General features: G+C 39.5%; 1 protein-coding gene across 6 annotated transcripts in view; it reads right to left on the bottom strand.

Moving 5' to 3' along the window:
* The window catches only part of LOC146361404 (tensin-1-like), a 121,638-nt gene that overhangs the window by 21,131 nt on the left and 73,485 nt on the right, over nt 1-27,022 (bottom strand). For all 6 annotated transcript variants that reach the window (XM_084921928.1, XM_084921924.1, XM_084921923.1 and 3 more), the window contains 12 exons: nt 25,583-25,632; nt 23,880-24,051; nt 23,652-23,702; nt 23,442-23,564; nt 22,141-22,205; nt 21,543-21,626; nt 16,617-16,729; nt 16,408-16,468; nt 16,213-16,288; nt 15,948-16,077; nt 15,241-15,306; nt 13,904-14,029 (listed from right to left, as the gene is read on the bottom strand). In XM_084921928.1, the coding sequence (XP_084778054.1) occupies nt 13,904-14,029; nt 15,241-15,306; nt 15,948-16,077; nt 16,213-16,288; nt 16,408-16,468; nt 16,617-16,729; nt 21,543-21,626; nt 22,141-22,205; nt 23,442-23,564; nt 23,652-23,702; nt 23,880-24,051; nt 25,583-25,632 (1,117 nt within the window). The remainder of the gene's footprint in view (nt 1-13,903; nt 14,030-15,240; nt 15,307-15,947; nt 16,078-16,212; nt 16,289-16,407; nt 16,469-16,616; nt 16,730-21,542; nt 21,627-22,140; nt 22,206-23,441; nt 23,565-23,651; nt 23,703-23,879; nt 24,052-25,582; nt 25,633-27,022) is intronic.

Raw genomic sequence — 27,022 nt, 5'->3', positions numbered from 1 at the left:
ATGTAGGGTGTTCCAAATTGAGCGACCCCTGGGGACAGATGGTGAATCACTCAGACCTCAGCTATTTCCAAACCCATGTCAACAACAGCTCACGGCCACAGTAGCAACAAGAATGAGAGGGCAGGGGACGAAGCCATAATCACAGTTTGTTCCTGTGGTTGCTTTTAGTGTTGGCACATTATGAGAGCATAATTCCAGGTTTACAGTTACATTTTGTTTGGACTTGCGGAATTACTCCAAAGCCTTACGCATAAAGATTTAAGCCAAAATAATGAATCTTTTTGTTCTTCCCAGCAATATATACACTTTAAATATTCATGTTATATTAAGTTTCTTCAAGTTCTAAAACCCATATTTATATTTTAAATCAAACTCATGTAAACATCCTTACCTGTAGATCAAACTTCCAATTCTTTTTCTGTGATGATTAAGTAAAAAAATCAGGAAAGATTAAATATTTCCTTTTCAAAACAGTGATTCCATTTCAATCTACAATTTGGAAGTCCTTCCGAAGTCTCTCAGTGACTAAACCTTCTGCCTCTGAGCTTCTTCTCTCACTCCCCCTGTCCTCTCTGATTCATGTCACCCGACATGTGCTCTTCTGGAGCGAGGTGGGGCTGTACCACTGAAACACCCGCAAGGGGTGAGTTGGCACTCTGGGATGATCACTGAGCGTTCCCGGCAGCGGGGGAGGAACTCCACCGCTGTCACCACCTCTACCTCCACCCATGTGCCTGGAAAAAAAAAACTACAACTCCTGCACCATCTGTCTGCCTGGTAATGCCATTAGGGGGATCCCTTTACTGTGCATCTCACTCACTCCCCCCACATCCTAAACTTTAAATCCTTAATAAGTGGGAGGTTCTATTGTTTAAAAGAATCCCATAAACTCTATTAATTATATTAGAACCATAAGACTTTTCAGAGATCGGTTGTGCATATTTCCCACCAGCTGAGCTCTCGGTCTTTTCCTCCTTCTGACCTTTAACAGAATAGGAAATGCCTTTGTTCTGGTTGATAAAACATGCTCTTTTAGACTTTGACTAAGCCACGATGGCACTTTTCCAGCTGCAATTTAACCCCATAGTGATTGTAAATCATCGGAACAAACACTGCCATTTGCCATGTTATGGCTCAGATAGGACAAACTAAAAACGCACAGAGCAGCAGCATCTGGGTAACAGTGTAGTATCAGCTTCCAGTGGATCAAAAAAATCTAACAGACCCACAAATACCTAATTTGGTCTCGCCAACTAACAGATGTTAAATGAGCCAGTGGGATAAAATTACAAAAGTGAAACCAGTCTCTGACTCACAGGGTGATTGTTTCTGTAGTGAATTTTATCTTTTTAAAGATGGTTTGGGGTATTTTTATTTTTGGTATTTTTTGTTTTTAACTTGTTTAGATGTCACATTGAAAAGAACAGAACCAAACAATTAGAGACTTTCACTACATTTTTACACTCGTCCCAGACTCATGCTGGTATGTGCATACATTGGGAGACAAACATTAAGTGGTATGCACATCTGCTCCAGATGTAGCGTAAAGGAAGAGGGGTAGACTAGTGTTAAAAGAGCTTGACCTTCATGTGGAATATCAAGGGATGAGCATGCTGCAAATAACCAGCCTGCCAGAGTTCCCTTCAGCCAGGCAATGATCATTGTTTCTGTTTCAGAATATCCAATTTCTGCTAAACCTGAGATGTTTTTGGGAATCTGTCATATAGAAAATTTACTGTTTTCACTACTGTCTTGCAAGAATGAAAGTTTTCAGACAATCTGACCTGCCATCTCCTGGCCAGTATGGGAAGGCACAGGATCCAGAGCACTCCTCACACATTTCTCCAAGATGCAAGCAACGTCTGACAGAATAATAGGATTTCATGCATTGGCTGAAAACGTGTCACATGTTTTAGGCAGTCAGCTATCAATTTCGGGATGTCAGAGCTTCTATCATCAGAAAAGTCCAGCAATTGTGTAATATTATAAGACCATTATACAGGGAGTGCAGAATTATTAGGCAAATGAGTATTTTGTCCACATCATCCTCTTCATGCATGTTGTCTTACTCCAAGCTGTATAGGCTCGAAAGCCTACTACCAATTAAGCATATTAGGTGATATGCATCTCTGTAATGAGAAGGGGTGTGGTCTAATGACATCAACACCCTATATCAGGTGTGCATAATTATTAGGCAAATTCCTTTCCTTTGGCAAAATGGGTCAAAAGAAGGACTTGACAGGCTCAGAAAAGTCAAAAATAGTGAGATATCTTGCAGAGGGATGCAGCAGTCTCAAAATTGCAAAGCTTCTGAAGCATGATCATCGAACAATCAAGCGTTTCATTCAAAATAGTCAACAGGGTCGCAAGAAGCGTGTGGAAAAACCAAGGCGCAAAATAACTGCCCATGAACTGAGAAAAGTCAAGCGTGCAGCTGCCAAGATGCCACTTGCCACCAGTTTGGCCATATTTCAGAGCTGCAACATCACTGGAGTGCCCAAAAGCACAAGGTGTGCAATACTCAGAGACATGGCCAAGGTAAGAAAGGCTGAAAGACGACCACCACTGAACAAGACACACAAGCTGAAAGGTCAAAACTGGGCCAAGAAATATCTCAAGACTGATTTTTCTAAGGTTTTATGGACTGATGAAATGAGAGTGAGTCTTGATGGGCCAGATGGACGGGCCCGTGGCTGGATTGGTAAAGGGCAGAGAGCTCCAGTCCGACTCAGACGCCAGCAAGGTGGAGGTGGAGTACTGGTTTGGGCTGGTATCATCAAAGATGAGCTTGTGGGGCCTTTTCGGGTTGAGGATGGAGTCAAGCTCAACTCCCAGTCCTACTGCCAGTTTCTGGAAGACACCTTCTTCAAGCAGTGGTACAGGAAGAAGTCTGCATCCTTCAAGAAAAACATGATTTTCATGCAGGACAATGCTCCATCACACGCGTCCAAGTACTCCACAGCGTGGCTGGCAAGAAAGGGTATAAAAGAAGAAAAACTAATGACATGGCCACCTTGTTCACCTGATCTGGACCCCATTGAGAACCTGTGGTCCATCATCAAATGTGAGATTTACAAGGAGGGAAAACAGTACACCTCTCTGAACAGTGTCTGGGAGGCTGTGGTTGCTGCTGCACGCAATGTTGATGGTGAACAGATCAAAACACTGACAGAATCCATGGATGGCAGGCTTTTGAGTGTCCTTGCAAAGAAAGGTGGCTATATTGGTCGCTGATTTGTTTTTGTTTTGTCTTTGAATGTCAGAAATGTATATTTGTGAATGTGGAGATGTTATATTGGTTTCACTGGTAAAAATAAATCATTGAAATGGGTATATATTTGTTTTTTGTTAAGTTGCCTAATAATTATGCACAGTAATAGTCACCTGCACACACAGATATCCCCCTAAAATAGCTAAAACTAAAAACAAACTAAAAACTACTTCCAAAAACATTCAGCTTTGATATTAATGAGTTTTTTGGGTTCATTGAGAACATGGTTGTTGTTCAATAATAAAATTATTCCTCAAAAATACAACTTGCCTAATAATTCTGCACTCCCTGTAGTATAATGATGTCATTACTGCCTGAGAGAAGGGCATTAATACAAGAATATATGGATTTTTTATGTTTGCAAGATTTAGAAATATGAATAGCCAAACTTATCAGAAGCTACTTAAGTCTCAGCACTGGCCAAAGGACTAAAGATAACATGTCCTAGATTTGACTTTGCTTATGAAATACCGACATAGTAATACATTTAATGTTCAACTATGTCAACAGTCAAAAGATATATCATGCCAGCCTGGTGCCTATCGTAGAACCGTCAATGTTAGGGAGCAGAGTTCCAGTGTGATATTTAATCCAGTGACCATTATTATGAATGACACAAACAAGCAGCTCTCCAGCTGCATAGAACAAATTGCTTTCTTATAGTGTCGATAAATAGCTGCAGTGGGCCTCAAATTAGATTGGTTGAGTCACCAAGCCTTGGCTAACACAAATAGCTTACAGCTTGCTTCTTACACCAGTTAACAAGTATAACATGCCATTCCTTCTGCTGCAAAAGGACAATGCCATGCCATCACTACTACTATTTTTAATATGTAGATGAAGCCAAATCAACTCAAAGAAATATTTGAACATATTGAAGCAAGAAAAAAAAAAGCTTTTGACTTTGTCAGAGTCTTTCAGTCTCTCTTACTCACACACTCTGACTCAAACCTGTGCCTGTGCATGCTTTGTATTCCCTCAAGTAACAGGTGCTGTCCTTTTTCACGAAAGTGCCAGAGGCATTACTCATGCTGTGTTGCACGTGGACACGCATACATCCACACGTAGCACCTGGCTCTGAGCTGTATTCTCTTAAGTGTTCACTTGAGTGTCTCATTGCTACATCACAGCCTTGGAAACAATTAAAATGCCATTTAAACACCTGCGTCCAATAGCTTATTATAAATAGACAACGTGCTACACAAACTGTTATTGCCGTATCCATCCAGCTGGGATGGAGATTACACACATTGTTAGTACATTCAGGATTAGCAGACAGGTTGATTGAAGTGTCCCATTTGCCAACATACCTATATCTCAATTAAAACATAGTTAGCATATCATTTGATACTGTATACTGTCAACATGTCATATGTACAATACTTCTGTTCCAACATGTATTGGTTTTTTTCTTACAAAACAAAAATAATTTAGTTATCCAGCATGTTCTCTCTAGTCATGATTCATTTAAGTAGAGTTCAAACTTGATTTGTTGGCATAGCAATAGAATATTGGTCAATTTGTTCATATTGAATGTAATTTTTATACAGATGATACAGTTTTCTATGTAAATTACTGACTATACAAAATGACACAGATTCCCAGCTGTGCCGTGGTGTTCAAGGGTTGCAACCTTAAGATAAGCTGAACACGCCTAAAGGGCAGACCGTGACCTTCTAAAATATAGGAGCCATTTTTTCAAAATAGACAGATTTAAATACAGAAGCACATTTAAAGTTTACGTGCAAGATTAAATGGACCCATATGGCGTGTCTCTCACCCACTTAGAAAAGAGGCGTCAAATTATAGCTTTCGTGGACACAGATACTGTTACCTCTTCAATGAAGGTCTTTCTGAAATTGGGAGTGTGCCTGCCTAACAGTTAGCTTTGTCAACTGTGAAAACATTTTCACTGTGTTTTGCAACAGGAAGCACTGTAACTCACATTTCAAATGTTTCTATTTTCTGTGTAATACAATAGTTTTAGAATTCTAAGGTGTACATTTTATTGGTAATTTAATGTATTAAATATAATTGACTTTATTTTAGCTATGTTGTAGAATAAGTTCAAAGACATACAGTGAAGTTTTTACATTACTCTATGCACACAGTGGTGTAATTACATCGCTGCTGATTCCACAGGAATTAAGAGCTTCTGTTTTTAAACAAAATGGACTTGATTAATTGATCATCAGTGTGAAGTGAGGAGTTTTGGCAGTTTGCTGGATGGGAGCATTCAGGTGTGTAAACACAATGCCGCAGTCGTTCCAGGAGTGGATGTTCCATCAAGGTCGGACAATGCTCAGAAAAACTGCAAAGAAACTCAAGAGCTACACCTCAGACTCTACAGGTTTCAGTTAGCATGCTGAATGTGAAAGTTCATGAGGGTACAATTTGAAAAAGACTGAAAAAGTGTGTTTAGTATGGTTTCCAGGAAAAACACCTTGTTTTAAAAATGACAGTTTGTTTTAGGTTATCACAGGTGAATCTTTAAAAACCCAATGACTTCTAGAACAATGTCCTTTGGACAGAATAGATAAAAGTGCAGACAGAACCAGCACATGTGCACAAAAGACCTCATCATCAACTCTCAAGAATGGTGGTGGAGGGGTGATGATTGTTTTACAGTCACAGGACCTGGGTAACTTGCATTAGACCATGAACTCCACTGTATAGCAAAGTGTTCTAGAGTCAAATGTGAGGCCATTTGTCCCAATGGCGAAAGCTTGGCTGGGTCATGTAACAGGACAATGATCTCAAGCGCAGCAGCACATCTACCACAGAATGGCTGAATGAAGGTATCACAATTGTCCAGTCAAAGCACAGACCTCAGTGTGATTAAAATAATGTGGCTGGATCTTATGAAACCTGTGCATAAACGATTGCCTGCAAATATCATTGAACTGAAGCCAATGTAAATAAGAGTGAGCCAAAATTCCTCCAAAATAATGTGAAAGTCATGCACATAAAACAATCACTTCAAAGTGCAATAATTTTGCTAAAGGTGGTTCTACAAGCTCCTGAATCGTTATGCACATTTTTTACTTGACTATATTAAATGATCCAATAAGATCATGACTGGCAACAAAGCTTTGAACATACAGAGGCAGGCCTGCACATGCACAAACATCTATATACATACATGCGGTGATGTCAGCAACTCATCCAATGTCTCACAGGAGGATGTGACATTCACCTTCACAGCTTTCATACCACTGTGACGACGGCAAGTCTGCATGCCACCAGAGGGTGACTGGGTTTGACTGACAAATGACTGACTTGCCCTAAAGAGCTGTGTTCATGTGTGTATATGTGTGTGTGTGAGCGTGAGATATCTGTTAGAAGAGGGGGCTCAAAACAGGGTGATATTGCAAATAAATTCTTTATTGTGCATCAATTTCAGTTATGGAATCATTAATTTTAAGACATATTTTTTAATTGAAAATTCCTGAAAAAATACAAATCTATTAAAGCCAAGCTGAGCTATTTTACTTTTCTAAAAACAAAAATTTCAGCCACGTCCTGGACTTCACAGCAGAAAATTAGAGAGAAAGTGAGACAGGATGATGTGACAGTCCATCGGTGAAAAGGTGTCATGGTTGGCGTATCAGTGACTGGCACAAGGAAAACTGTCGCTGCCGTGGTTTTATATTTGCCATGTCTGTCTCTCGGTCTATCTGTCACTGTCCGGCTGTCACAGTTTGAATTGAGGTGATGCGTCTGTATCAGTGTCTGTCTCCGAGATTACTTTCAGGGTGATGTCATCCATCTGTCTCTCTGTCATCTGAGTAACTGTCATAAAAAGCTATGTCTGACCGTCTGCCAGCAGCATCTGATTCATGTCAACTCATTTTTATTCATGCAAGAGAAGAACTGTCAGATCAAGCTGGAGATTGGAAGATATGGGATTTCTTGTTAAGCTAAACCTCAAAGAACCATTTTTACCATTTTGGGGTGAAGCTCGATGTAAAATAAGGGCGATAACAATAATAGGAGGCCATGAAGTACCATTATTGCAAATTTGTGTTGCAACATGGGTCCATCTGTACAAAAATGTCATTAGCAGGGATTTAAAGTGTGAATTTCTTTTCCAATGTTTCAGTGTGCTGTTTTCTACAGTATAATTGATCACATGTTCTAGTTGCTGCAGGAGAAAAAGACAGGAGCTCTGAATACCAGTAACAAGTAAAAGTTAAAATATCCAAATCTTTATTCCCAATCTAGAGGTCGCACGCAGAAGAGGAACACTGCTGAAAGGCAAGTTCCAGTAAACATGCACAAGGCTGCACAAAAAGCAATAACACATGAAATCATGAAAATGTAGAATTTAAACTTGAAATGCACAACAATGTTTGGAAAGGTAGAAGAGGAAATGAAAGTGGCGAGAAGAAAAGCAAAAACAGGAAGCAGAAACTGCTTAAGCACAACAAGGTAGTGAGCAGTTACAAAAGTGTCATTAAGTAACAGTAATTTTTTTAAGTAACAGTAACATAATACATTACTGTTATTACATTTAGTAATTACATAACAATTAACAGGTAAATATTGCTTTCTGGGTAATTTAAGAAATGTAACGAGTGCTAATTTTGAGAGAAAATTTTGAAGTTGTACCAATTCCTGGTGGCAGATCAAACGTGTGCATCCAATCTTACAAGGAGATTGCTTCTGATTGGGTCATTTCCAAACTCTTCCCGGCTTTCTACAAAACTAAATAAGTTATGATTGGATCTCATCACTCCAGAACATTTTCATCTCCTTTTTATTCCTTTCATCACAGTTTTTGTGCTCAAGAGTTTTTACTTAGCTATTGTCTTGTTTTTGTCAGAAAATAAAAGGTTGGCAGGAGAAAATTTGGTCAGCAAAATTAACACTGGAGTAGTGCAGCCGATTACTTTCTCTGGCATGCAATTAAGTAACTTTTAAGAAAAGTAATGAGTAATGTGTAATATCCAACCAAACATCCATCCATCCATCCAGTTCAGGGTCAAGGGCAAAAGATTGTCAAAGGCTATATTTGTCCTGAAATGTAATGTTTTCCTAGGCTTCATCATCCTGTCACATGCCTTTCTGAAGCAAAATGCTGCATGTCAGGGCATTCAAATGTGACAGCAACAGGTCCCAATAAAGCGTCAGTATGTGATGAGCAGAACATCAGAATTAGAATCACACCAGCATATCTGGCGTGCCTGTCTCTGGACGTGGCGTGCTCTGCTAACTGGCACACGTGACATCATCAAGACATCATCATCTGCATGCTGTCTGCACAGGTGCCGTTCTGTCATCCCCTGACTCTGTCAGAGCTTTCCACGACCATATTTACCTCTGCTGCATTCCTATAGCACCAATATACAAATGTGGGGTTTTTTTCTGTTTTTTATGACACATTTCTTAATATTTGACAACTTAACATGAGTAAAATGTATGTTAAATACTGGATACTAACAGTCATAAATGAGCCTGCGTTGACCAAAGCTGTTTGAAAAATGGGAAAAAGCAGGGTGGCAGACAGCGAGAATTTATATAAAGCTACACGGAGACATCTAGGCAGACAGTAGGAGAAAGGAGGCATTAAGAGATGGGGACACGCTCAGCAGGGTTTCCATTGCTGGGATTTGAACCTGCTGCCACCGCTCACCGTGCTGTCAGCAAGAAGTCTAACTAGAAGCATTATGCGGTCATGCGAGGCACACACATGCAGGCTGCTTTTAAAATACCCCATTGCGCTCCATGTCTCAGGGTTTTATCTCTGCAAACGTTTAATGTGTACAGTAGATCTGTCAGTAAATGTTCTCAATTCAATTATATAGCTTAATTTTTTTGTAATTAGGCTTTTTAATGATAAAAAATGGCAATGACTGAGGAAAAAAAACACCACCACCAGTGTCTGTCTGTCACTGGAGCGACACAGAATGCAGAAGCTGGGTTTCCGTTAGAATAACAGGCAGGGAGGTTACTATCAGCCTGCAGTACCACACACTGTGTTTGTCCAAGTCAGAACAGCTGGTTGGTGTCGGCCTGTGTGCGATGCTTCAGACACACCGCTGCCCGCTCAAGCAGAGAGAGAATGATTAAGTCGAGTCTAATTAGGGATCATCTGTCAATGAGTATCTGCTGAGCAACTGAAGGTAAGTCAGACTCAACAGTTTAATCTCACGTAACAATTTTTAAACAGATCTTGGAATATAATTTTGTATAATTTTGTATCATCTCATGTGGCAAAACTTTCAACTCACTACAAAAGTTACGATTGTTCAAACATCGTTTTAAAAAGAAATTCATTCCTACATGAACTGTGTCACAGTCCAAGCTTTCTGCAGCTCACACGACGTTACCAGCAAACCGAGGTCCCTAATAGTTTTGGTGTACCCAAATTGCAGCTCGCTCATAAAATGTTCCACACACAAATTGCTCGCTCCATGAGTCATTTTATACCACATAGGTGCCAAACACACAGGAAGCAACACTGTTGACATGGAAACCTAATAAACAGACAAACAGACTCGACTATAGACCGAATAGACAGAAATGTGTACTCTTGTAATTTTTTCTGGGCAACAGTGCAAGGAGATGCTAGTCTAAAAGCAAAGTGATGTATATATAAAATGAAATACCATAAAAAAGAGTTTATCCAGAGAAAAACATAGCAACAATATAATAAAAAAAATATATACAACTTGAAAACATCTGACTAGGGCAACTGCACAATTACTTGAGATTGACAGAGATTTAAAGTTAACAAAGTTGCTAGTGGTAATTGAAAGGCTACACAGAACCACTCACCAGTCAGTGCTTTCCAGCTGCTCTTCTTCTGTCCTTGACTTTATGTCATTCCTAATTCTGTCACTAATTTTTTTTTTCTTTTCCCAATGCGCTCAGACCTCACAGTCTCAAATCAAATCCTCACTTGTATTACACCTCAAATGTAAAACGTCTTTGCTTCTCTCAGCCTCTCTGTCTCTGTCTCTCTGACGGTCTCTATCCAGCTATTCCAGACATGTTTCAGGGCTCAGCCCCAGCCAAATATGGGAGGAGGCCGGCGAACGAGGAAGGCGGCCTGTGCTGTCAGTGGGCATGCTGCCCTACTGTACACCACACAGACACAGAAACACACACAGACACACTCTCCAGTGGCAAGGTTGTTTTTAGAGGCTGTTTTCATTCTTTATAGATGAGTTATCTAACAATCATTTTATGTAATGCTCTTATGATTCTTTAGAAACTTATGGAAAACCTGATGAAGGTGAGGAAGCACTTCTAAATGTTACTGCAAACTCTTAAGGACTGAATTACAAAACACAAATGTATCCAGCACCAAATGATGGTGTTAATTCATTAGACTTCATAAAATATAGCGAAAGGGGTCCAAATATATTTGATATTTGTATCAGTGCTTTGATACTGATGGAGACTAATTATGCCTAAATCAAACATATTGTGTCCTTTACTGCAAAAGTCTGGAGTCATCCTTCATTCCTTTGTATTTTGGTAGGAAAATGCGGTATAGGCACAGTGATTTATTAAAATGTTTAAACATACATGAAAATATAATATGTTTATCTGTCAAAATGATCTCAAACTGCTTCAGCAATGTTAAGGTGGAGAGGCCAATCCATGATTCACAGTGTTCATTTTTAAATAAAATGTTTTACAGTTGGTATTGCATGTTGGATCGAACTCTGGTGGTACTGTTATGTGTTTGTAATTCATCACTTTTAAGAATGATTTAAGAATGTATCCCAAACCATGACAGAGCCTCCACCGTGTTTCCCAGATGGCTGTAGACAGTGTTGTACCTCTTTCCTGACCTCCAACATACATACTGATGATGATTTGGATTCAACACTCCATCAGACAAATTTTTGTGTAATTTTCATACCTCAGTCTTTTCTCCCTGTTTCCCTTCACTAAGAATAGCTTCCTGACAGCCGCCCTTCCACTGAGACCATTTCTAATGAGGCTTTAGTGAACAGTAGATGGATCAGCTGAAGACCTTTGATGGATTTTTTTCTAATTTCTTAAGGACATGACTTTCAGATACTGTTCATTTGCTGTAGGTATTTTTTTGGCCAGCCACTGCGCAAAATGCCAAGATACACCAAGTTTTCACAATTTAAAATACAATACAATTTAAACAATATTTTTTTTGTTAATTATTAAAAACTCATAGGTCAGTGTTAAGTTTCTTAATAATTATATACATTAAAAAACAATCCAGAAAATGTTCATGTACAAGGATTGGACTGAAAATGAGTGAAAAACATTGAAAAACCTTCAGAAAGTTGGACAGCTGTTGCTCAAGACAATGTTAAAAAATTACAAGAAAAATCTGACTCCCTGCGAGCCAAATGTAAAGAAATGAGTGATGGCTCAGGTCTTCTACCCCCTACCTGTCATGAAATCCCTCAATTCTGCTACAATAGCGTGTTCCTTGGCTTTAGCCAGGCCATTAGTGATGACAAGACCAGACCAGTTAGAGGTTCGGAGCTAGGATTATTAGTGGATCCTTGGAAAATCTTGTCTTCTTAAGGGGTTAGCAGCCGAGCTGAGGTACAAATCTCTACGGCCACCCATTGGGCCAAATGGTTGCCTTTTTACTGATTTGACCTCTGGGCCTACAGCTGCCTCCAGACCACAGGGCTTCTAGTGGAGCAAAGGGAAGCCGACAAACACAAGGTGCACTACATAAACATGCACTCCTGCATACCTCATGAGAAACTGCAACAGAGCTACACTAACATGCAAATATTTACAAGCACACAGACCAGCTTGCATGCCCATATAGAGCAAAAAACACTGTATAATACAAACAGCCGGGCACATACCAGACTCCTCTCCTTTTTTTGTCCATGTGCCTGTGCGTCAGTATGAACCACACACATCTCTAAGCTACCAAATCCTTCAGACCTTTTTAAGATGCCCGTCTTTCACAGAGTTCTCTCAACTGGATTTCCAAGGTCAGTGGACTCTGTTAAAAATGGCGTCAGGAAGAGCAAGCCAAACCTCAAAAGTATTCAGACATCAACACCTGAGGATGAAACATTTGTTCAATTATTTAAATGAGACCCGACGAGTGATCATTGTCCACTGAGCTGGAGCAGTTAAAAATAGGCCATTCTGTCATAGAGCTTATAAGTGTTTGGAGTTTGTGTGGGCTTGCCAACTCAAATGTACATCGTACACGTGATTAACCTTTTTTCACAGAGGGGGTTATATTTTATCAAACGCCAAAAAAAAGATTGTTCACCAGTCTTGTGTTAACTAATTCTTTGAATCTTGCATTTTCAGTTTTGTGTCTTCCAAAACAACTAAGGTACAGAGCATCCCCTGTCGATCCAAACCTTGTGAATACAGACACCATATTCCTGCGCAAGTCTCGACTCAGCATCCACACGCCCGCATCCAAGTGTAAGAGCGAAGCCTGCAATTAGAGAGATGAATACACTGGCTGGGAGTTTTTCGTTATTTTTTTCTGCTGAGTGCTGCGAACACTGCTGCCCATTCAATTAGGATCAAACTTGCAATCCTGGCGATTCCCACTGACCTTCCTGCAGCACAGCAATTACTGCAACGGTTCTCTGGGGATGTTCATAAAAATGAAATGGGTCTTTGCAAAGCTGGAAGAAAAAAATCCCATATATAAAAGTGGACACAGCACTACAAAGACTGCCAAGTCCTGACTCAACCAAGGGTAACTACATCCTCCTGTTTGTGCAGATTTCTTTGATTAACAGCAGTAATCATGAATCTCATCATTACTGAGAGGATCCAAGGGACTGTGCCAGACTGGCAGCTATTGTAAGTAGCCAAAAATACATTTTACGAACTGCAGAAGCAGTGATGATGATGATGATGTGTTAGTGATTCCACTTCTCCAGTTGTTCATTTGCACACTGGATATATAAACATGAACAAAAGGTAAACGCTATGTAAAGTAGGTTTGTAGCACATCTGCATTACATGGCTGACAATCAGACAACCAAACATTCCTTTCTTTGTGCCATATTTCAAAAATCAGGGCTCTGAAGTAAAAATACTTTAGATAAAAAAAACAAACACAGCTTCTATAATGGGTGTTTAGCGTTTTATGGAGTGCCCGCATTTTCAAGTTCTGGACTCCTGGAACAGAAGCAATAGCTCAGAGTGGATAGAAATGAATAGGGGCACTTGCGGGAGTTAGGCCCGGTGATGTTTTAAGTTACACCCCCCTCAGGGAGGGAGCAGCCAGTAACAGGGTGACTGACGCCCCCTATTTCTTCAGCAGCTATTTAAAGTCCTAACTGACAAGCTGGGAGAGTAGCAGGAGGAGGAGGAGGAGGGTGTAGGGCTTTACAGGAAATCCTTCCCTTTGGTCAAGGCTCTAGATCTTGATCTGATAAGGGTGAGGAACTTGATTTATCTGTGAAAGATAGGTTGGTACTTATATGTATTATTATTATCATTACAAAATATATATATGATTTTGTTTCTGTTTTCTGTTTCAGTCTTCTTCATATTTGTATATTCCTGTGTGTACAAAAAGCGTTAATCTCCTATCCAGGTGGTTCATTCAAAAAAGTCAGGTTACCTGGTTGACATTTTTCCCTATTTAGAATTTCGCCTCTCCAAAATAGTCACTGTATGTCATTTGCATACCGTGGTCAGCATCTGCAGCTTCCTCACAGCGATGGCTGAAACTCTCATATGAGTCCCAGCGGATCAGAGGGTCCTGGGTGTTGTAGTCCACTGAAACACTCGGCCCATTCTCCAAGTGACTCAGGCCTGTGGTTCACACAAGTAACATCATCATACAGGGCACTGTCATATTAGAACGTTTATATACAGCGACAATATTTGAGGTTGGAATGGCCTAAAACATTTAATAATAAGTTATCTTCTATTAGTCTGTACATTTGAAATGGAGTTCCTCTATCAGTGGTTTGTGGCTATATTGACTTACACTCTGTTACTGGGAAAACCACTTTTGATTAATCAGCATTTTTATATTAAGGTATTTGTGTATAAAATTCATTACACCTAAATAACAAATGTTGTTTTATTCTTAAATAGTGTTTTTTCAAACACAACATTGATTTGTTTGGGATAAATCTTCTGTTATCACTACGTTTTCTTTTTGCTATTTTATTTTTTATGTTAACACATTTCTCATGACTTTTACTCTCAACAGACTCTTTGGTTGACTTTGATGCATTTACATTAACGTACATTAGGCTTTCGCATCAAGTTTATTAATGTAAATAGTTCCTTTATAAATTAAATTAAAAAAGAAAGAAGTATCATATTTTAACACACTGACACACATTTAAACCACCACCCAATGTAAGGTCTATGCCACAGCTGCCCTAAATTAACAATATTGGTAATTATAAAAATCATTTCTTACATATCTGTAATGGTTAATCCAAACATTTGTGCACATAAATATTGTTCTTTTCCATGAACTTTCAAATTTGCTGTTTAACAAAACAGCAGAAAAAAAGTAAAGCACACTATTGTTTTTTGATTAAGAGCTGATATCACTGTTTTTGTTTTTTTTGTTTTTTACTTGCTTTACTTTTACTTTACCTGAACAAAAACAAGTATTTAGGTGATTGGATGTTTTGCTTGACTCATTTCTGAATTCTTCTCAGAGAAGTCCAGCGTGCCAGCTCAGATTTGGGGGTGATTCAGTATCTTATTTACCTAATAAATAACTATATATACTTAGTTAGTTTACATATATCCATTTTCCTGTTTTATTTTTATAACAGGTGGTCTAATAAATTCAGGGCCTGTATACATGCACACTTATGAACCCCTGGTATTCTCCGAGAGCTTCAATTAAAATAATACATTTTAAGAAAATTCTTTTTTTGAATTTTGAAAATAAAAATAAAAAACTTGCAATGGCTAATACATCAGATCTCAGTTCTAAATGTTGAAAAAAACATGTGATGTTAACAATCAATTTCTCCTTTCCAAAAATGGATTACCTTTGATTTTCTCCGGTCCGTATGAGAACACAAACTCCACCTTCCCATACTCTGGAAACCTCTCATCTGCAGACACACACAGCGAGAAAATCTTTGTTTTTTAAAACCATGAAAGCATGTGTGGGTTTCACATCAAACAAAGGCACGGTTACAATTTATCATACATAGGGTTTACTATTTTACAGTTTTTCTGTATGAATCTAAATTACTTATCCAAATTCAAATCAATTGTGCAAATTTAGTGTGAATTTGATCTTCCTTTAATAAGAAATCTCTGGTTACTTATCACCATAATCACAGTATTACTGTAAGTGAATGCTTTTCTGCTTCACCACCAGAGGACCCTGTTTACTGTGAAACTGTGGGGAACACTGTCCTCCTGCATCAGGACCCATGAATTTTTCCATGCTGCAAACCAGAGATCCAAGCAGCAGATAGAAGAGCGTCAGACACTGAAGCCATTATACAGTCTTGAGGTAACATTTTGATGAGTCTAGGTCAACACTAGGACAGTGAACACCACCAGTCTTTTGTGTATAAATACACAAGTCATAAAGCTTTTGTCATATCAGTGCTAATCTTGTGTATTTTTTTAAAAAAATAACCCTTTTTAAGATACATAACCTTGATTCACAAAAACTCTATACAACTGTATGTTTTTAAGTGTCAAACAGTGTGTTGTGTAAATCCACCCAAATTAAAATTACCTTTGAAGGTCTCGTCCAGCTCACTCTTCCCAAAAACCACCCCAAGATCATGGATGGCACAAGTATGGAACTGCACCCTGAACACAACGTCTCTGGTTGGGCTTCTGTATCTCTTGTGGTAACACTTGAGCTAAGTTTAACAGATAATAGAGAAAAAATAGAGAAACATCATGAGACTCTATATAATATTAGGAAAATGTAAAGAAAAAAAGGTAAATGGAAGGCAACTGTTGTTTAAGTAAAGAAACATTTTTTGTTATCTTACCAGGATGTCTCCCTTAAGAAGCAGTCCAGGTTCAATGGTGATACAGATACTGGTGTTGCTGTCCCCTTGCACATTGCTACAGTTAAAAAGACAAAATACTAATCTTTAAAATAAAATTACTTTTCACCTCACAGGTTCATTTTATGCCTGAATTCAAACACAAACCACGCTGAACTAGAATAAAAATTCCCATACTATATTCCTGACGTGTAGACTGGTTGCATTGCCTGGTAGATTTTCAGGAAAGGACGGCAACCTGTAAAGCGATATAAATAAGAAATCTGAAATGTGTTCAAGAAAAACAGTTTTTTCTAGTTTTTTAAAATTTTTATTTAAAAAACATCTGGCAGTGGTAAATGGTAAATGGCCTGTGTTTGTATAGCGCTTTACTGGTAGATGCTCACCTCCTTTGGACTCAAAGTTAGGTATGCCGTGCATGATGACGTGATGCAGGAACAGAGGCTTGTTGTTGATTTTTATGTGTCCTGACAGAAGGCCGTTGAAGTATCGCACATACCTGGACACAATGAAAAGTAAGCACTCAGTCCCAGATCAAGCTTAAAGATGAGGACAGATAACAAAACTGCAGGTTTTCCTTTCTCCCTTCACTTGAATTTTCATAGGCCTTTATTTTAAACAATGCTTTAGAAAAACCCATAATGACATGTTATTATTACAAGGCATGAAAATGCTTTAGAGTGTAAGTAAGAGAGGGAATGAAAAACTAAAAACAGCAGACTAAGGGTGATAGTGTTGGGTGTTAAGGTTGTGCAGCCAAAGAAGTAATAAGATTGGATGGATTATTTTGGAACTAGAAGTCTTCTGTTATCGGTACTAGTCACTTGTAACTGAACAAACCTTTGATAAAGGGATTCTTTGGACCTGATGTGAACAATAGAATGAATGTTAGAAGATTGCCTGTATTATGGGGAAATGCTCTCTGGGGATCATGAATATCTTCACAAAATCTCATGGCAAACAGCCAAATCCTTGTTGAGACATCTCTTTATCCTCCCACTAAGCACCTCCTGGCTAAGTTACACGCCAAATCCTCATCCTGCTCATTCGGTGCGGTTCACCTTTACCGCCTGTGAGCTCCAACAAAACAGCCAGAACAAAATTTCACTCGTTAAACAGCCTTTATCCACTTTGGGAAATGTCACACTGGGTTGATGTGTACGGAGGCCAGTTGGGGGTCTGCTGAGTTACTGTGGTCTGGTTGTTAATGATGATAATGATGATGGTACCGAACGTAACCTTGACCGCAGGGTTGCCACATGCACACGCCTTCCTTGCTCTGCTGTCAGTGGCCAGATGGTTTTGCCTCTGTGAAATTCAATTAGACCGAGCTGGGACGCCATGTTAGCAGTACTGAGATTAACAAAGGCTTGTAAGTATACCATATATGTGTGTGTGCGATATGACACATAATTACATTCTGTCTTATAACAAGAAAACATCCTGTGATGAAGGTCCTGGATGAGGCAGTGCCATTACAACGTCTTTTTGTCATTTTCTGTTGAGTTGATTTTCTTTTTTTTAACTCATGCTGCTAGCAATTGTATTTATATAGCACATTTAATTACATGTAATCTCAATGTGCATATTAAAATTAAACCTAAAAAAAATCTACTACTGTCAGATATACACTCAGTGATATATTAGGTACAACTACTCCATCATTTGTTGATGTAAATTTCTAACCAGGTAATTAGATGGCAGCAAAAAACTGCATTTAGTGATTTAGACACGATGACTTGCTGAACTTCTGACCATCAGAATGAGGAAGAAAGATCATTTAAGTGACTTTGAACACGGTTGTTGGTGCCAGACATGCTTATCTAAATTTGGTTGGTAGGGTCATGTAAACAACATGAAAGTGTGGATCCATCCTGGTTGGTATCAACGGTTCAGGCTTCTGGTGGTGTAATGGTGTGGAGGATATTTTCTCAGCACACTTTGCGGTCTTTAGTACCACGGGAGCATTGTTCAAACACCACAGTCAGTATTGACATGGTCAGTATTGTTGCTAACCATGTACATCCCTTTATGACCACAGTGTACCATCTTCTGATTTCTGCTTCCAGCAGGATAACTCACCATGTCACAAAACTCATGAACCTAACAGTGAGTTCACTCTTCTCAAATGAACTCTACAGTCACCAGATCTCAATCCAACAGACCACCTCTGGGGTGTGAGATTCACATCATGGATGTTCAGCCAATAAATCTGCAGCAACTGTTTGATGCTGTCATATCTACCTCACTGACAGACCACAGTACGTCAGGCTGAAGGACATCACGTCGGACACTGTGGTCAGCAGCACAGGAGCACCACAGGGAACTGTGCTGTCCCCTCTTCTCTTCACCCTGTACACCTCTGACTTCTGCTATAACTCTGAATTATGCCATATTCAGAAGTTTGCAGACGACACGGCCATCATGGGGTGTATCTGGGATGATCAGGAAGAGGAGTACAGGAGCCTGGTGAGGAACTTTGTCACATGGAGTCACACAAACCACCTGCAACTCAACACTTCAAAGACCAAGGAACTGGTTGTGGATTTCGGGAGGTCCAGACCAGGTCCACTGCCAGTTCAGATAGAGGGAGAGGAGGTGGAGGTGGTCAACACATACAAGTACCTCGGGCTGTGGGTGGACAACAAACTGGACTGGTCATGCAACACGCAGCACCTGTATAAAAAAGGCCAAAGCCGACTGTACTTCCTCAGGAGGCTGAGGTCTTTCAACATCTGCAGGAAGCTCCTGAGGATGTTTTACCAGTCAGTGGTTGCTGGAGTACTTTTCTATGCTGTGGTGTGCTGGGGGAGCAGCACAGCAAAGAAGGACTCATCCAGGCTGGAGAAACTAATCAGGAAGGCTGGCTCTGTGGTCGGCATGAAGCTGGACACTCTGGTGACAGTGGCAGAGAAGAGGACCTTAAAGAAACTGATGGACATTATGAACAATGCCGGGCATCCTCTGCACACGGTCGTAACAATCAGAGGAGCCTATTCAGCGACAGGCTGCTTCTCCCAAAGTCAAAAACCAACAGACTTAAAAACTCCTTTGTCCCACACGCCATCAGACTGTTTAACTCCTCACTGGAGGGGAGAGGGAGGAGAAACAGGGGGACAAGGGAGGGCGGGAACAACTGAGCTGTAGGTGCTTATCTACACTGTGCAATATTTGCAATATTTGTTTTTTGTTTTTGTTTTGTCTTTTTTCTTATATTTGACTGTGCAATAATCACTGTGCAATATACTCACTCAAATGAGCAATCCTATTTATCCATATTGTATATTCTGTATCTATATATGTGTATATGTGTATATATGGTGTATTTATGCTTATATCCTTACTCTCATTCCCCTTAATGTATCTGTAACATGCAACTTCTTTCGGTGCTTTGCTACTGGAAACTGAATTTCCCGGAGGAACCCACCCGAGGGATTAATAAAGTTTCATCTAATCTAATCTAATCTAATATAAATTTGGGCGAAAATCTTTTGAGAAGTGTTTTCAGCACCTTGTTAACTCTGTGCCATGAGGAAAAACTGAAGGTGGTCCAAACTGGTACTAGTGAGTTACACCGAACAAAGTGACCAGTGAGTCTATATTTTTAGCCAGACAGATTTCCAATTTGAAAGTTACAGGAGTAAGATAAAGCTGGGGTATGTGGGGTTCTGCTAATGCCATCACTTCACTGTACTGTGACCCTTATTCCTGTGATTTCCGTTCAAGTTCTTTGTGAGCAACCAGAAAAGCACATAAAACATGTTAATGATGTTTTGTCCCATAACTTAAATCAGAACACTTCCAATCCTCTACACAAATGTTCACTGTGCTTCCTGCTGCATACTACTATTTTCACGCTAATCATTTAATGACACTAAAATGCTACACGTAACACCTTTAATCCTGCCTTTTACCGGCTTTCGTGGAAGCGGCAGCCTGAGATCATCTCCCACTCTTGATGTTAATGTCACACATTCCAGACCATAATGCTGCCAGTCTCTGGGGGCAGAGATAATTATATCCAAAGCAGGAAATAGCAGCGGGGCAGAGGGCAAGCCTATAGACCTGTTAAAGAATGACTGGCTGACTAATTCACAAGCTTAAATGAAGTGGTGTTAAGTCCCCTGGTGTTTCCTGTGTTCCTTCGCATATCCCCCATAACCTTTTTCCTGCTCATCCTTTCTGAAAAGCCCAGATCAAGACACCAATCTTCTCATGTGAAGAAGGGAAACTGAGAGGGGTCAAGCCTTTTAGCACCTCCCTGCCTAATATGCAAAGGCAGCTAATAATGTAATAGGAGCAGATTTATGACTTAGAGAACAAGAAGACAGTGTCCCTTGAGTGAAAAGTACAACAAAAAATAAATTGCTCAAATGTTTTTTAACCGTTCTTGATTGGTTTGACTGGCTCTGGTTTGGAGTTATACCACTGTATTGCAAAAAAGTGTAGATGAAGTCACGGAAAATATGCTCTGATATGCTTAAAAGACAAGAATGTACTGTCAGCAAGCCTTGCAGCCTCCCCAGAGACACCAGTGGAATTCCTCAGACAGACAAGACAAGATAGATCGCCTCTCTTGGTGCTGTTTCCCCTTAATTACCCTAATTAAAACAAAATTGGTGATAAACGGAAAAAAATAGAAAGAATTTCCTCTGTAGAATTTTTCTAAATCTAAATGGGAGAGATTAAGTTAACACACTCACTATTAAAAGCATGGAGCTGAGACTTTTTCTTCCCTTTTTTTCAAAAACAAAATCCAAAAATCAAATCTCAGTTTCACGGCTGTAGCTATAGCCTTGTCTGCTGGAGTTGAGTTTTGCAATTGCACTATTTTTAGATACAGGTAACTAGTTTCTTATTGGCATTCTTATAGAATTTGAATCTGATGGTCATAATTCTGTTAATTTTCACAAAACTGTCAAACATGGATTTATTACTCTACTAATCGGAAAGTTAGTGTTTCAACCCTTGGCCACTTCAAAGCATCCTTAGGAAAGGGTCCTAATCCTAAGTTGCTCTCTGATGCGTTCATCGGAGTGTGAATGTGTGTGAATGTTAGAAAGCATTTGACCTAAATGCTGTGGTTAATGAGACATGTTGTATAAAGTGTTATGAGTGCTCAAGTACAGTAGAACTGTGTAAAATTACTAAGAAGTGTTAAATCCTCTACTAACCCTTCAGAGCCTTAGCATCAGTATTAAATGGGCTGCAAGAGTCCTTTGGAAATTTGGAAAGTAGTGGGCAAAGTGCTACAGTGTTCAGACTAGTTCACCTCATAGCAGATGTCAATAGGAAGTGAGGTAATAACTTACCTCCTCTGTGATGGCTGACCCACAGGAAGTGCTTTGTCTTCATAGAAGCGCCTCATTGCAAACCTGTCCAGTGCCTGGTCAGCACTTAGAGACACAAGAACATTTTGAAGATTACAAAACAACAAGGAGAACAGCCTTTATTTTGGAAAACCTGCTGAGATTTAGAAATACCCCCCAGCTTTCATCATTTATGAAGCAGCTTTCATTCCCCCAGGAACCCTCCCACCTATTAACATCTGGTAGCATTAAAGAACGATGACATTTTCAGAGCGTTTCTTCTCACAGAGCCAGAAAAATGAGCTGGCCAGAGTCGAGTGTTTAGCTGTTATAATCACATCGTTGTTTAATTTTCAAGGCTGCTGAAGTCCCAGATTTCAAGGTCTAACCGTGATGGATTGTTGCTCCTGTCCTTACATAACCCTTCGACGAGGAGATTTAAAGGATCAAAGCACATAGATCAAACTTTTTCAGTGCTGACAGCCTAAAATGTTCACCTCTGTTTAAACTCAAACACCAATGCAATCTAATATGTAACACTACATTTTAAACTACATTTTAACACGTTTTAGGCTGTGTCTGATCATGACATGTTTGATACCTTGCAGATATGTTGCTGTAATGCATGTAAGCAGCCACCACAACACCCGTTCGACCTCGGTTCCCCTGTGAAAGAAACACAAAACAGGGCTTGTTTAAATGATTTAAAGAGTCAAGATGCGTAACAGGAAAATTGATGGGAATTAGGGAAGATTCCAAAAGGATCATTGAATTAATGATCAAGAAACAGAGCAGAAACAAATCCCCCTTCGATGGTAATAAATTGGTCTTCAAGCATTTTCACGTGTAATTGAAACCCAAAAGTTGGAGCTATATATAAATAATAATGTTTAATCATTCTGCTTGGTTAAAGCAGTCGGCTCAATTCGAGCATAAACTTTGTTGCTTGTCCTGCTTTATCTGGATACCATGTGCAAATACTCTGAAACAACAGAGGATTCATTGCATAAATGTGAGAGCTAAACAATCGGCAACCTCCAAGGCTGAAAGATGAAGAAACTGTAGTTTCTCAAATTTCAGCTCGCTTCACAAGCAGCCAATTCCCGTACATGCCCATGTTACCAGCCATAGTTAAAATGACTAGCAGAATTTAATGCTAAATTAATGCTAATTTTCCCTTTTGTAACATCTTTACTGGTGGTGACCACTTTAATTTTTAATACTTTGAATGACTGGTGGCTATGAAATAGGTTGAATGCCATCTACTAGACTTGCCTATCAAAGCTGAAAAAGTAAACTGAAACTCCTAATTGTTTTTGTGGAATTGTACCTTTTGGAGAAGTTTTAATACATAAGATATCCTTGTGTATCTCTAAAGTCTAAGCTTGCTAACCAAGCAAGCCAGAGTTATCCAAAGCTAGCCAAGTGTTAGCGCTCTAGCCCAATTATGCTCACTTCTGATTACCTTAAAAACAGTGACAACCAGAATACATAATAAGAACACCGGTGATACAGTAGCTCATCCGGCTCATAAGCCACTGCCTTGATAACAGTTTTGGGTGAAACCCAATTATGTGATCGCGGTGTATTATTTTGATTAAATTCACATGTTCAGTGGGGACGTTTCACCACAGCATAAGGTTATCGGTCCTTCAGCTAGATGAGCTTAAAACAGTAGTCCATAGCTCAATGTGTGACTTCACAGTGACTATGTTTTATGTCAAGCTATGAAACTGAATAACTACAAATTGTGTTGATTTTATGAGATCAGCAATGAAAAAAATAATCACATTTCCATATTTAGAGGGAAACTTTACAATCTCTATGCCCAGCCAATAAATGTTCCAGCACATCACCGCCGCATTATAACAGATGTTTTTACACTTTGTTTTTCTGCCTTACCTTATTGTGCAGTACCACCACATTGCGTGTGTCTCCATTGAGCCACGTGTCAATGGCCTTGCACATGCTGCAGATCTTATCCAGTGCTGGCGCATGGTGGTCCGGCCAGCCAAACTCAAGAACCTGAGAATGATTATCCGTCAAATGAGCTTTCGCTTTCGAAATTTGTTCTTCCTAACCATGAATATACAGTATATGTCATGTTTGTACCTTATGGTTTAACTTTGTTAAGTCGCTCTGTCCTTCGCTCAGGTTGAGCACCTGTAATCAGGAAGAGAGTATATCAAAGCAACTGATGGACATGTGATGCATTTTAGAAAGTCTTTGTTTTTTGTTTTCAAGGATATACTGTAACCATCTTCCAAAAAACCTGACGAACAGCAAACAAAAGTGTCAATACAGTCCTGTGCTCCAGTTTCAGCTGAGGGTATTTCTTACCAGATAGTGCTCGCCATGTTTTGACCGCAGCATTGTCGCCACCTCTTTGAGGTTGGTGTTGTAGCTTTGCTCCTCGGCCCCAGCAGGAAAAGAGACAGAGATGATTCTCTCTGTGATGTAGACCAGGTCGACCTCATAGCTCTCCTCCATGGCCTGAACCACACTCTGACTCCTGCAGAGGTAGAAGGTGCAGAAGGTCTTGAAGCTTGCCAGTGGCAGATTTTACATCACAGCACCATTTCACATTTTTGATTGGCAACAAGTTCTTTTCGAAGCAACATAAGCTGTGATTTCAAAGGGAATGGTCAACTCTATTGTATATAGATCTGCACTGATCAGAGTTCAATCACAGAGTCCACAGAGTTAAGCTCAGTCTGCAATATTCATTTGCAAACCCTACTGAGTTTGTCACATGTCATATAGTGTCATACAGGCTTAGACCCCCAACCAGTAAAGGGTTTTTAAGAATGATACCAATATTTGATGATTGAGAAATCACAAACATCAGACCATTTTTTTTCCATTTGAAACATACAAAACATATCCGTGTTCTCTAATATTTAATATGTGTAGTTGTCCATACTATGGCGAGAGTGAAGTTTAAGTCACTCTGTTGCCAATAGGGAAGCTGGTTGTACTCTCTGGTGGTCAATCAGTGCAACGGCAATACTGAAGGGTATTTTTCCTTTCTCTTATTTGCCTTTTTGAATCTTCATTTATCAGACACAGTAAATGCCAAAACCAGTACATCGGCAAACAGCTAATATCAGCCAAGCTTTACATAGCACACTGTACGTAATTATTTTAGTCTATCTACAGTTATAGCTGCCTGTGCAAACCGCTTTGCAACCATCTCCATCCCAGCTTCTCATTTTTATGCAGTTTCTGACTTGCTGTAAAATTTAATTTTTGTTGTGTTTGGGAAAAAGACCATTTTTATTACATCTCATTATGATAAATACAAATATAAATTAATAAAATATACTGGTACGTTTCAACATAGTTACTGTATAGTTGCCAGAAATCTTTAAGAGGTAACTCAATTTAGAAGGACACATCTTGTAAAGGATGCTTTGACCTTTTAACCTTATCAGCACTAATCATAAGTTTTCCAGTTCTATTCTAGTGCAGGATTGCGGCTGCTGTGAGAACATTTCTTGAACTCTCTGATTTCTCTCTGGGATTAGCCAACAGAGTTTATCACAAACATCCACTTCATCACATGTAAACTCCTGCAGCTCACTCTTATATTTCTTGGAAAGGAAAAGATTTTCAGTCCTTCTGTGACTGTTGACATGACCTCTTCCAATATTACGCAACCTATTTCACCGGCCAAACAGCGCAGTTTTTTGTTTTTTTTTGTTCTGTTTTGTTTTTGGTCAGCAGACATATGGTAAAGCCCTGCATGAGAAACAGCCATGCTTCAAGAATGACAAACAGCGGAGAATATAGAGTGAAAATTTACATTCCTACACACCCAGCACAAACAATCAGTTTCTAATCTTCATTAATAATAATCAAGGACTGTAATGACTTAAAGAGCTTATTAAAGACTAAACAATAATTTGGTAATCTTAGAAGTCATGCTGTTTAGATTGTAGAAAAAATAGATTTAATTTTTTCCACTTATGGAACCCTTATTTCTCCTAATGAAAGCAGTGTGAACAACAATACAACATGGCTGTGTGATGGTGCTTTCTTACCGCGACTGCTTTCGCCTTATCTCCACGCTCTTGCAGGACCTCGTAGATCCCTGGTGAGCACATACACAAAGACACACACAGGCAGATGGTGGGAGACAGAGGGAGAAAAATGATTCATAAGCAAACTCCATCTGGTAGTCATGATGATTTTATTGAATTACAGTCTGACATAAGCTATTAGGGAAAAGTCAGATCACAGACACAAAACTGAAACTGCTATGAAAAGATGGAGAGAGAAGAATCAGCTGAAACAGAATGATGAAAAGTAAAAGAAGCAGCTGACAAAAGAAGGCATTCAACCAAGACGCTTGACAAAAGGAACCGAGCAACAGAAAGAAGACAAAGAATAACGAAAAAGTATAAGAGGTGTAAAAAAAAAAAACAAGTATGAGAAATGAGGAGTGTTTTAACAGAAAACCATCCTGAACTGGGGTCTTGTCAAGACTCAAGCACACAATTAATTATCCTGTCCTTTACCCAGATATTTACAGAGGGAAGAGTGAGAACAGGTTGTTTCACTGTGACAGGGCTGCAGATGGAAAATGTTACTAAATATGCTGTACTGTCGAGGAATTGCTGCATAATAGATGCTAGAGTTGGCTCTTCCTCTTACTGCCTGTCGGCTGAGGGGATAACTCTGTGTGAGTCAGGAAGATGAAGCCATCCAAAAAGACAAAACGACTGCTGAATTAATCTCCGCGGACATCATCTGTGACATACTTTACTTTTCCCCCCCACATCATCATAAAGAGTGAGCGCTCAGCTTCACCGCTGAAGAGGTTAAATAAGTGATGTTGGCAAGAAGTGTCTCAAGGTTAAACACGGAGCTCCCATGGCTCTTCTTACTGCTTGCGAGTGGCTTCTCCTAGAAAAAGCTAATGCAACCCCCCACCCCAATGAGCCAAAATGGTCACATAATTCTAAGTGATCTGACAGGAACCAGATGCTAAACGCACCACGGACGATGGTGTTTGCAAAATGAAACAGCCTGTTCACACAAGGCTTCACAAGTGTTTCGATATTATATGTCACATCACAGGGACAATCTGTTATCTTGCAGCAACATAGATACATAAATGAAAGTCAATCTGCATGTAAAGTGGGGTAAACGTCTCTGAGATTTAACGTTCACTGTTTGCCCGGTGACACCGGGTTTTGCATCTACCTCACACTTACATCTGTACCCAAGCTCTCTATTGACGTTCACTATTAAAAACACAAGCCACAGCCACTGCATGACCAATGCAATGTGTTTTGACTCAATCTTGCTTCTACTATAAATATAAAGGAGAAGAGTGGTTCCCAACTTTTTTTCTATCCAAGTGTTTCCTAAGCGCCAATAGACTGAAAAAAAAGCTTTTCTTAAACACCTTTTATGTTTAAATGTGTTGAGTTCAGCTTTATTCATCTGTTTTACTATTCAATAACTTCCCATTTGAA

Source organism: Perissodus microlepis, chromosome 23 (genome assembly GCF_051167445.1).
Source record: "Perissodus microlepis isolate ML-2025 ecotype Zambia chromosome 23, ASM5116744v1, whole genome shotgun sequence".
Taxonomy (NCBI): Eukaryota; Metazoa; Chordata; class Actinopteri; order Cichliformes; family Cichlidae; genus Perissodus; species Perissodus microlepis.
Note: the sequence above shows the minus strand (reverse complement) of the source record. Positions and strands in the feature narration are given on the sequence as shown.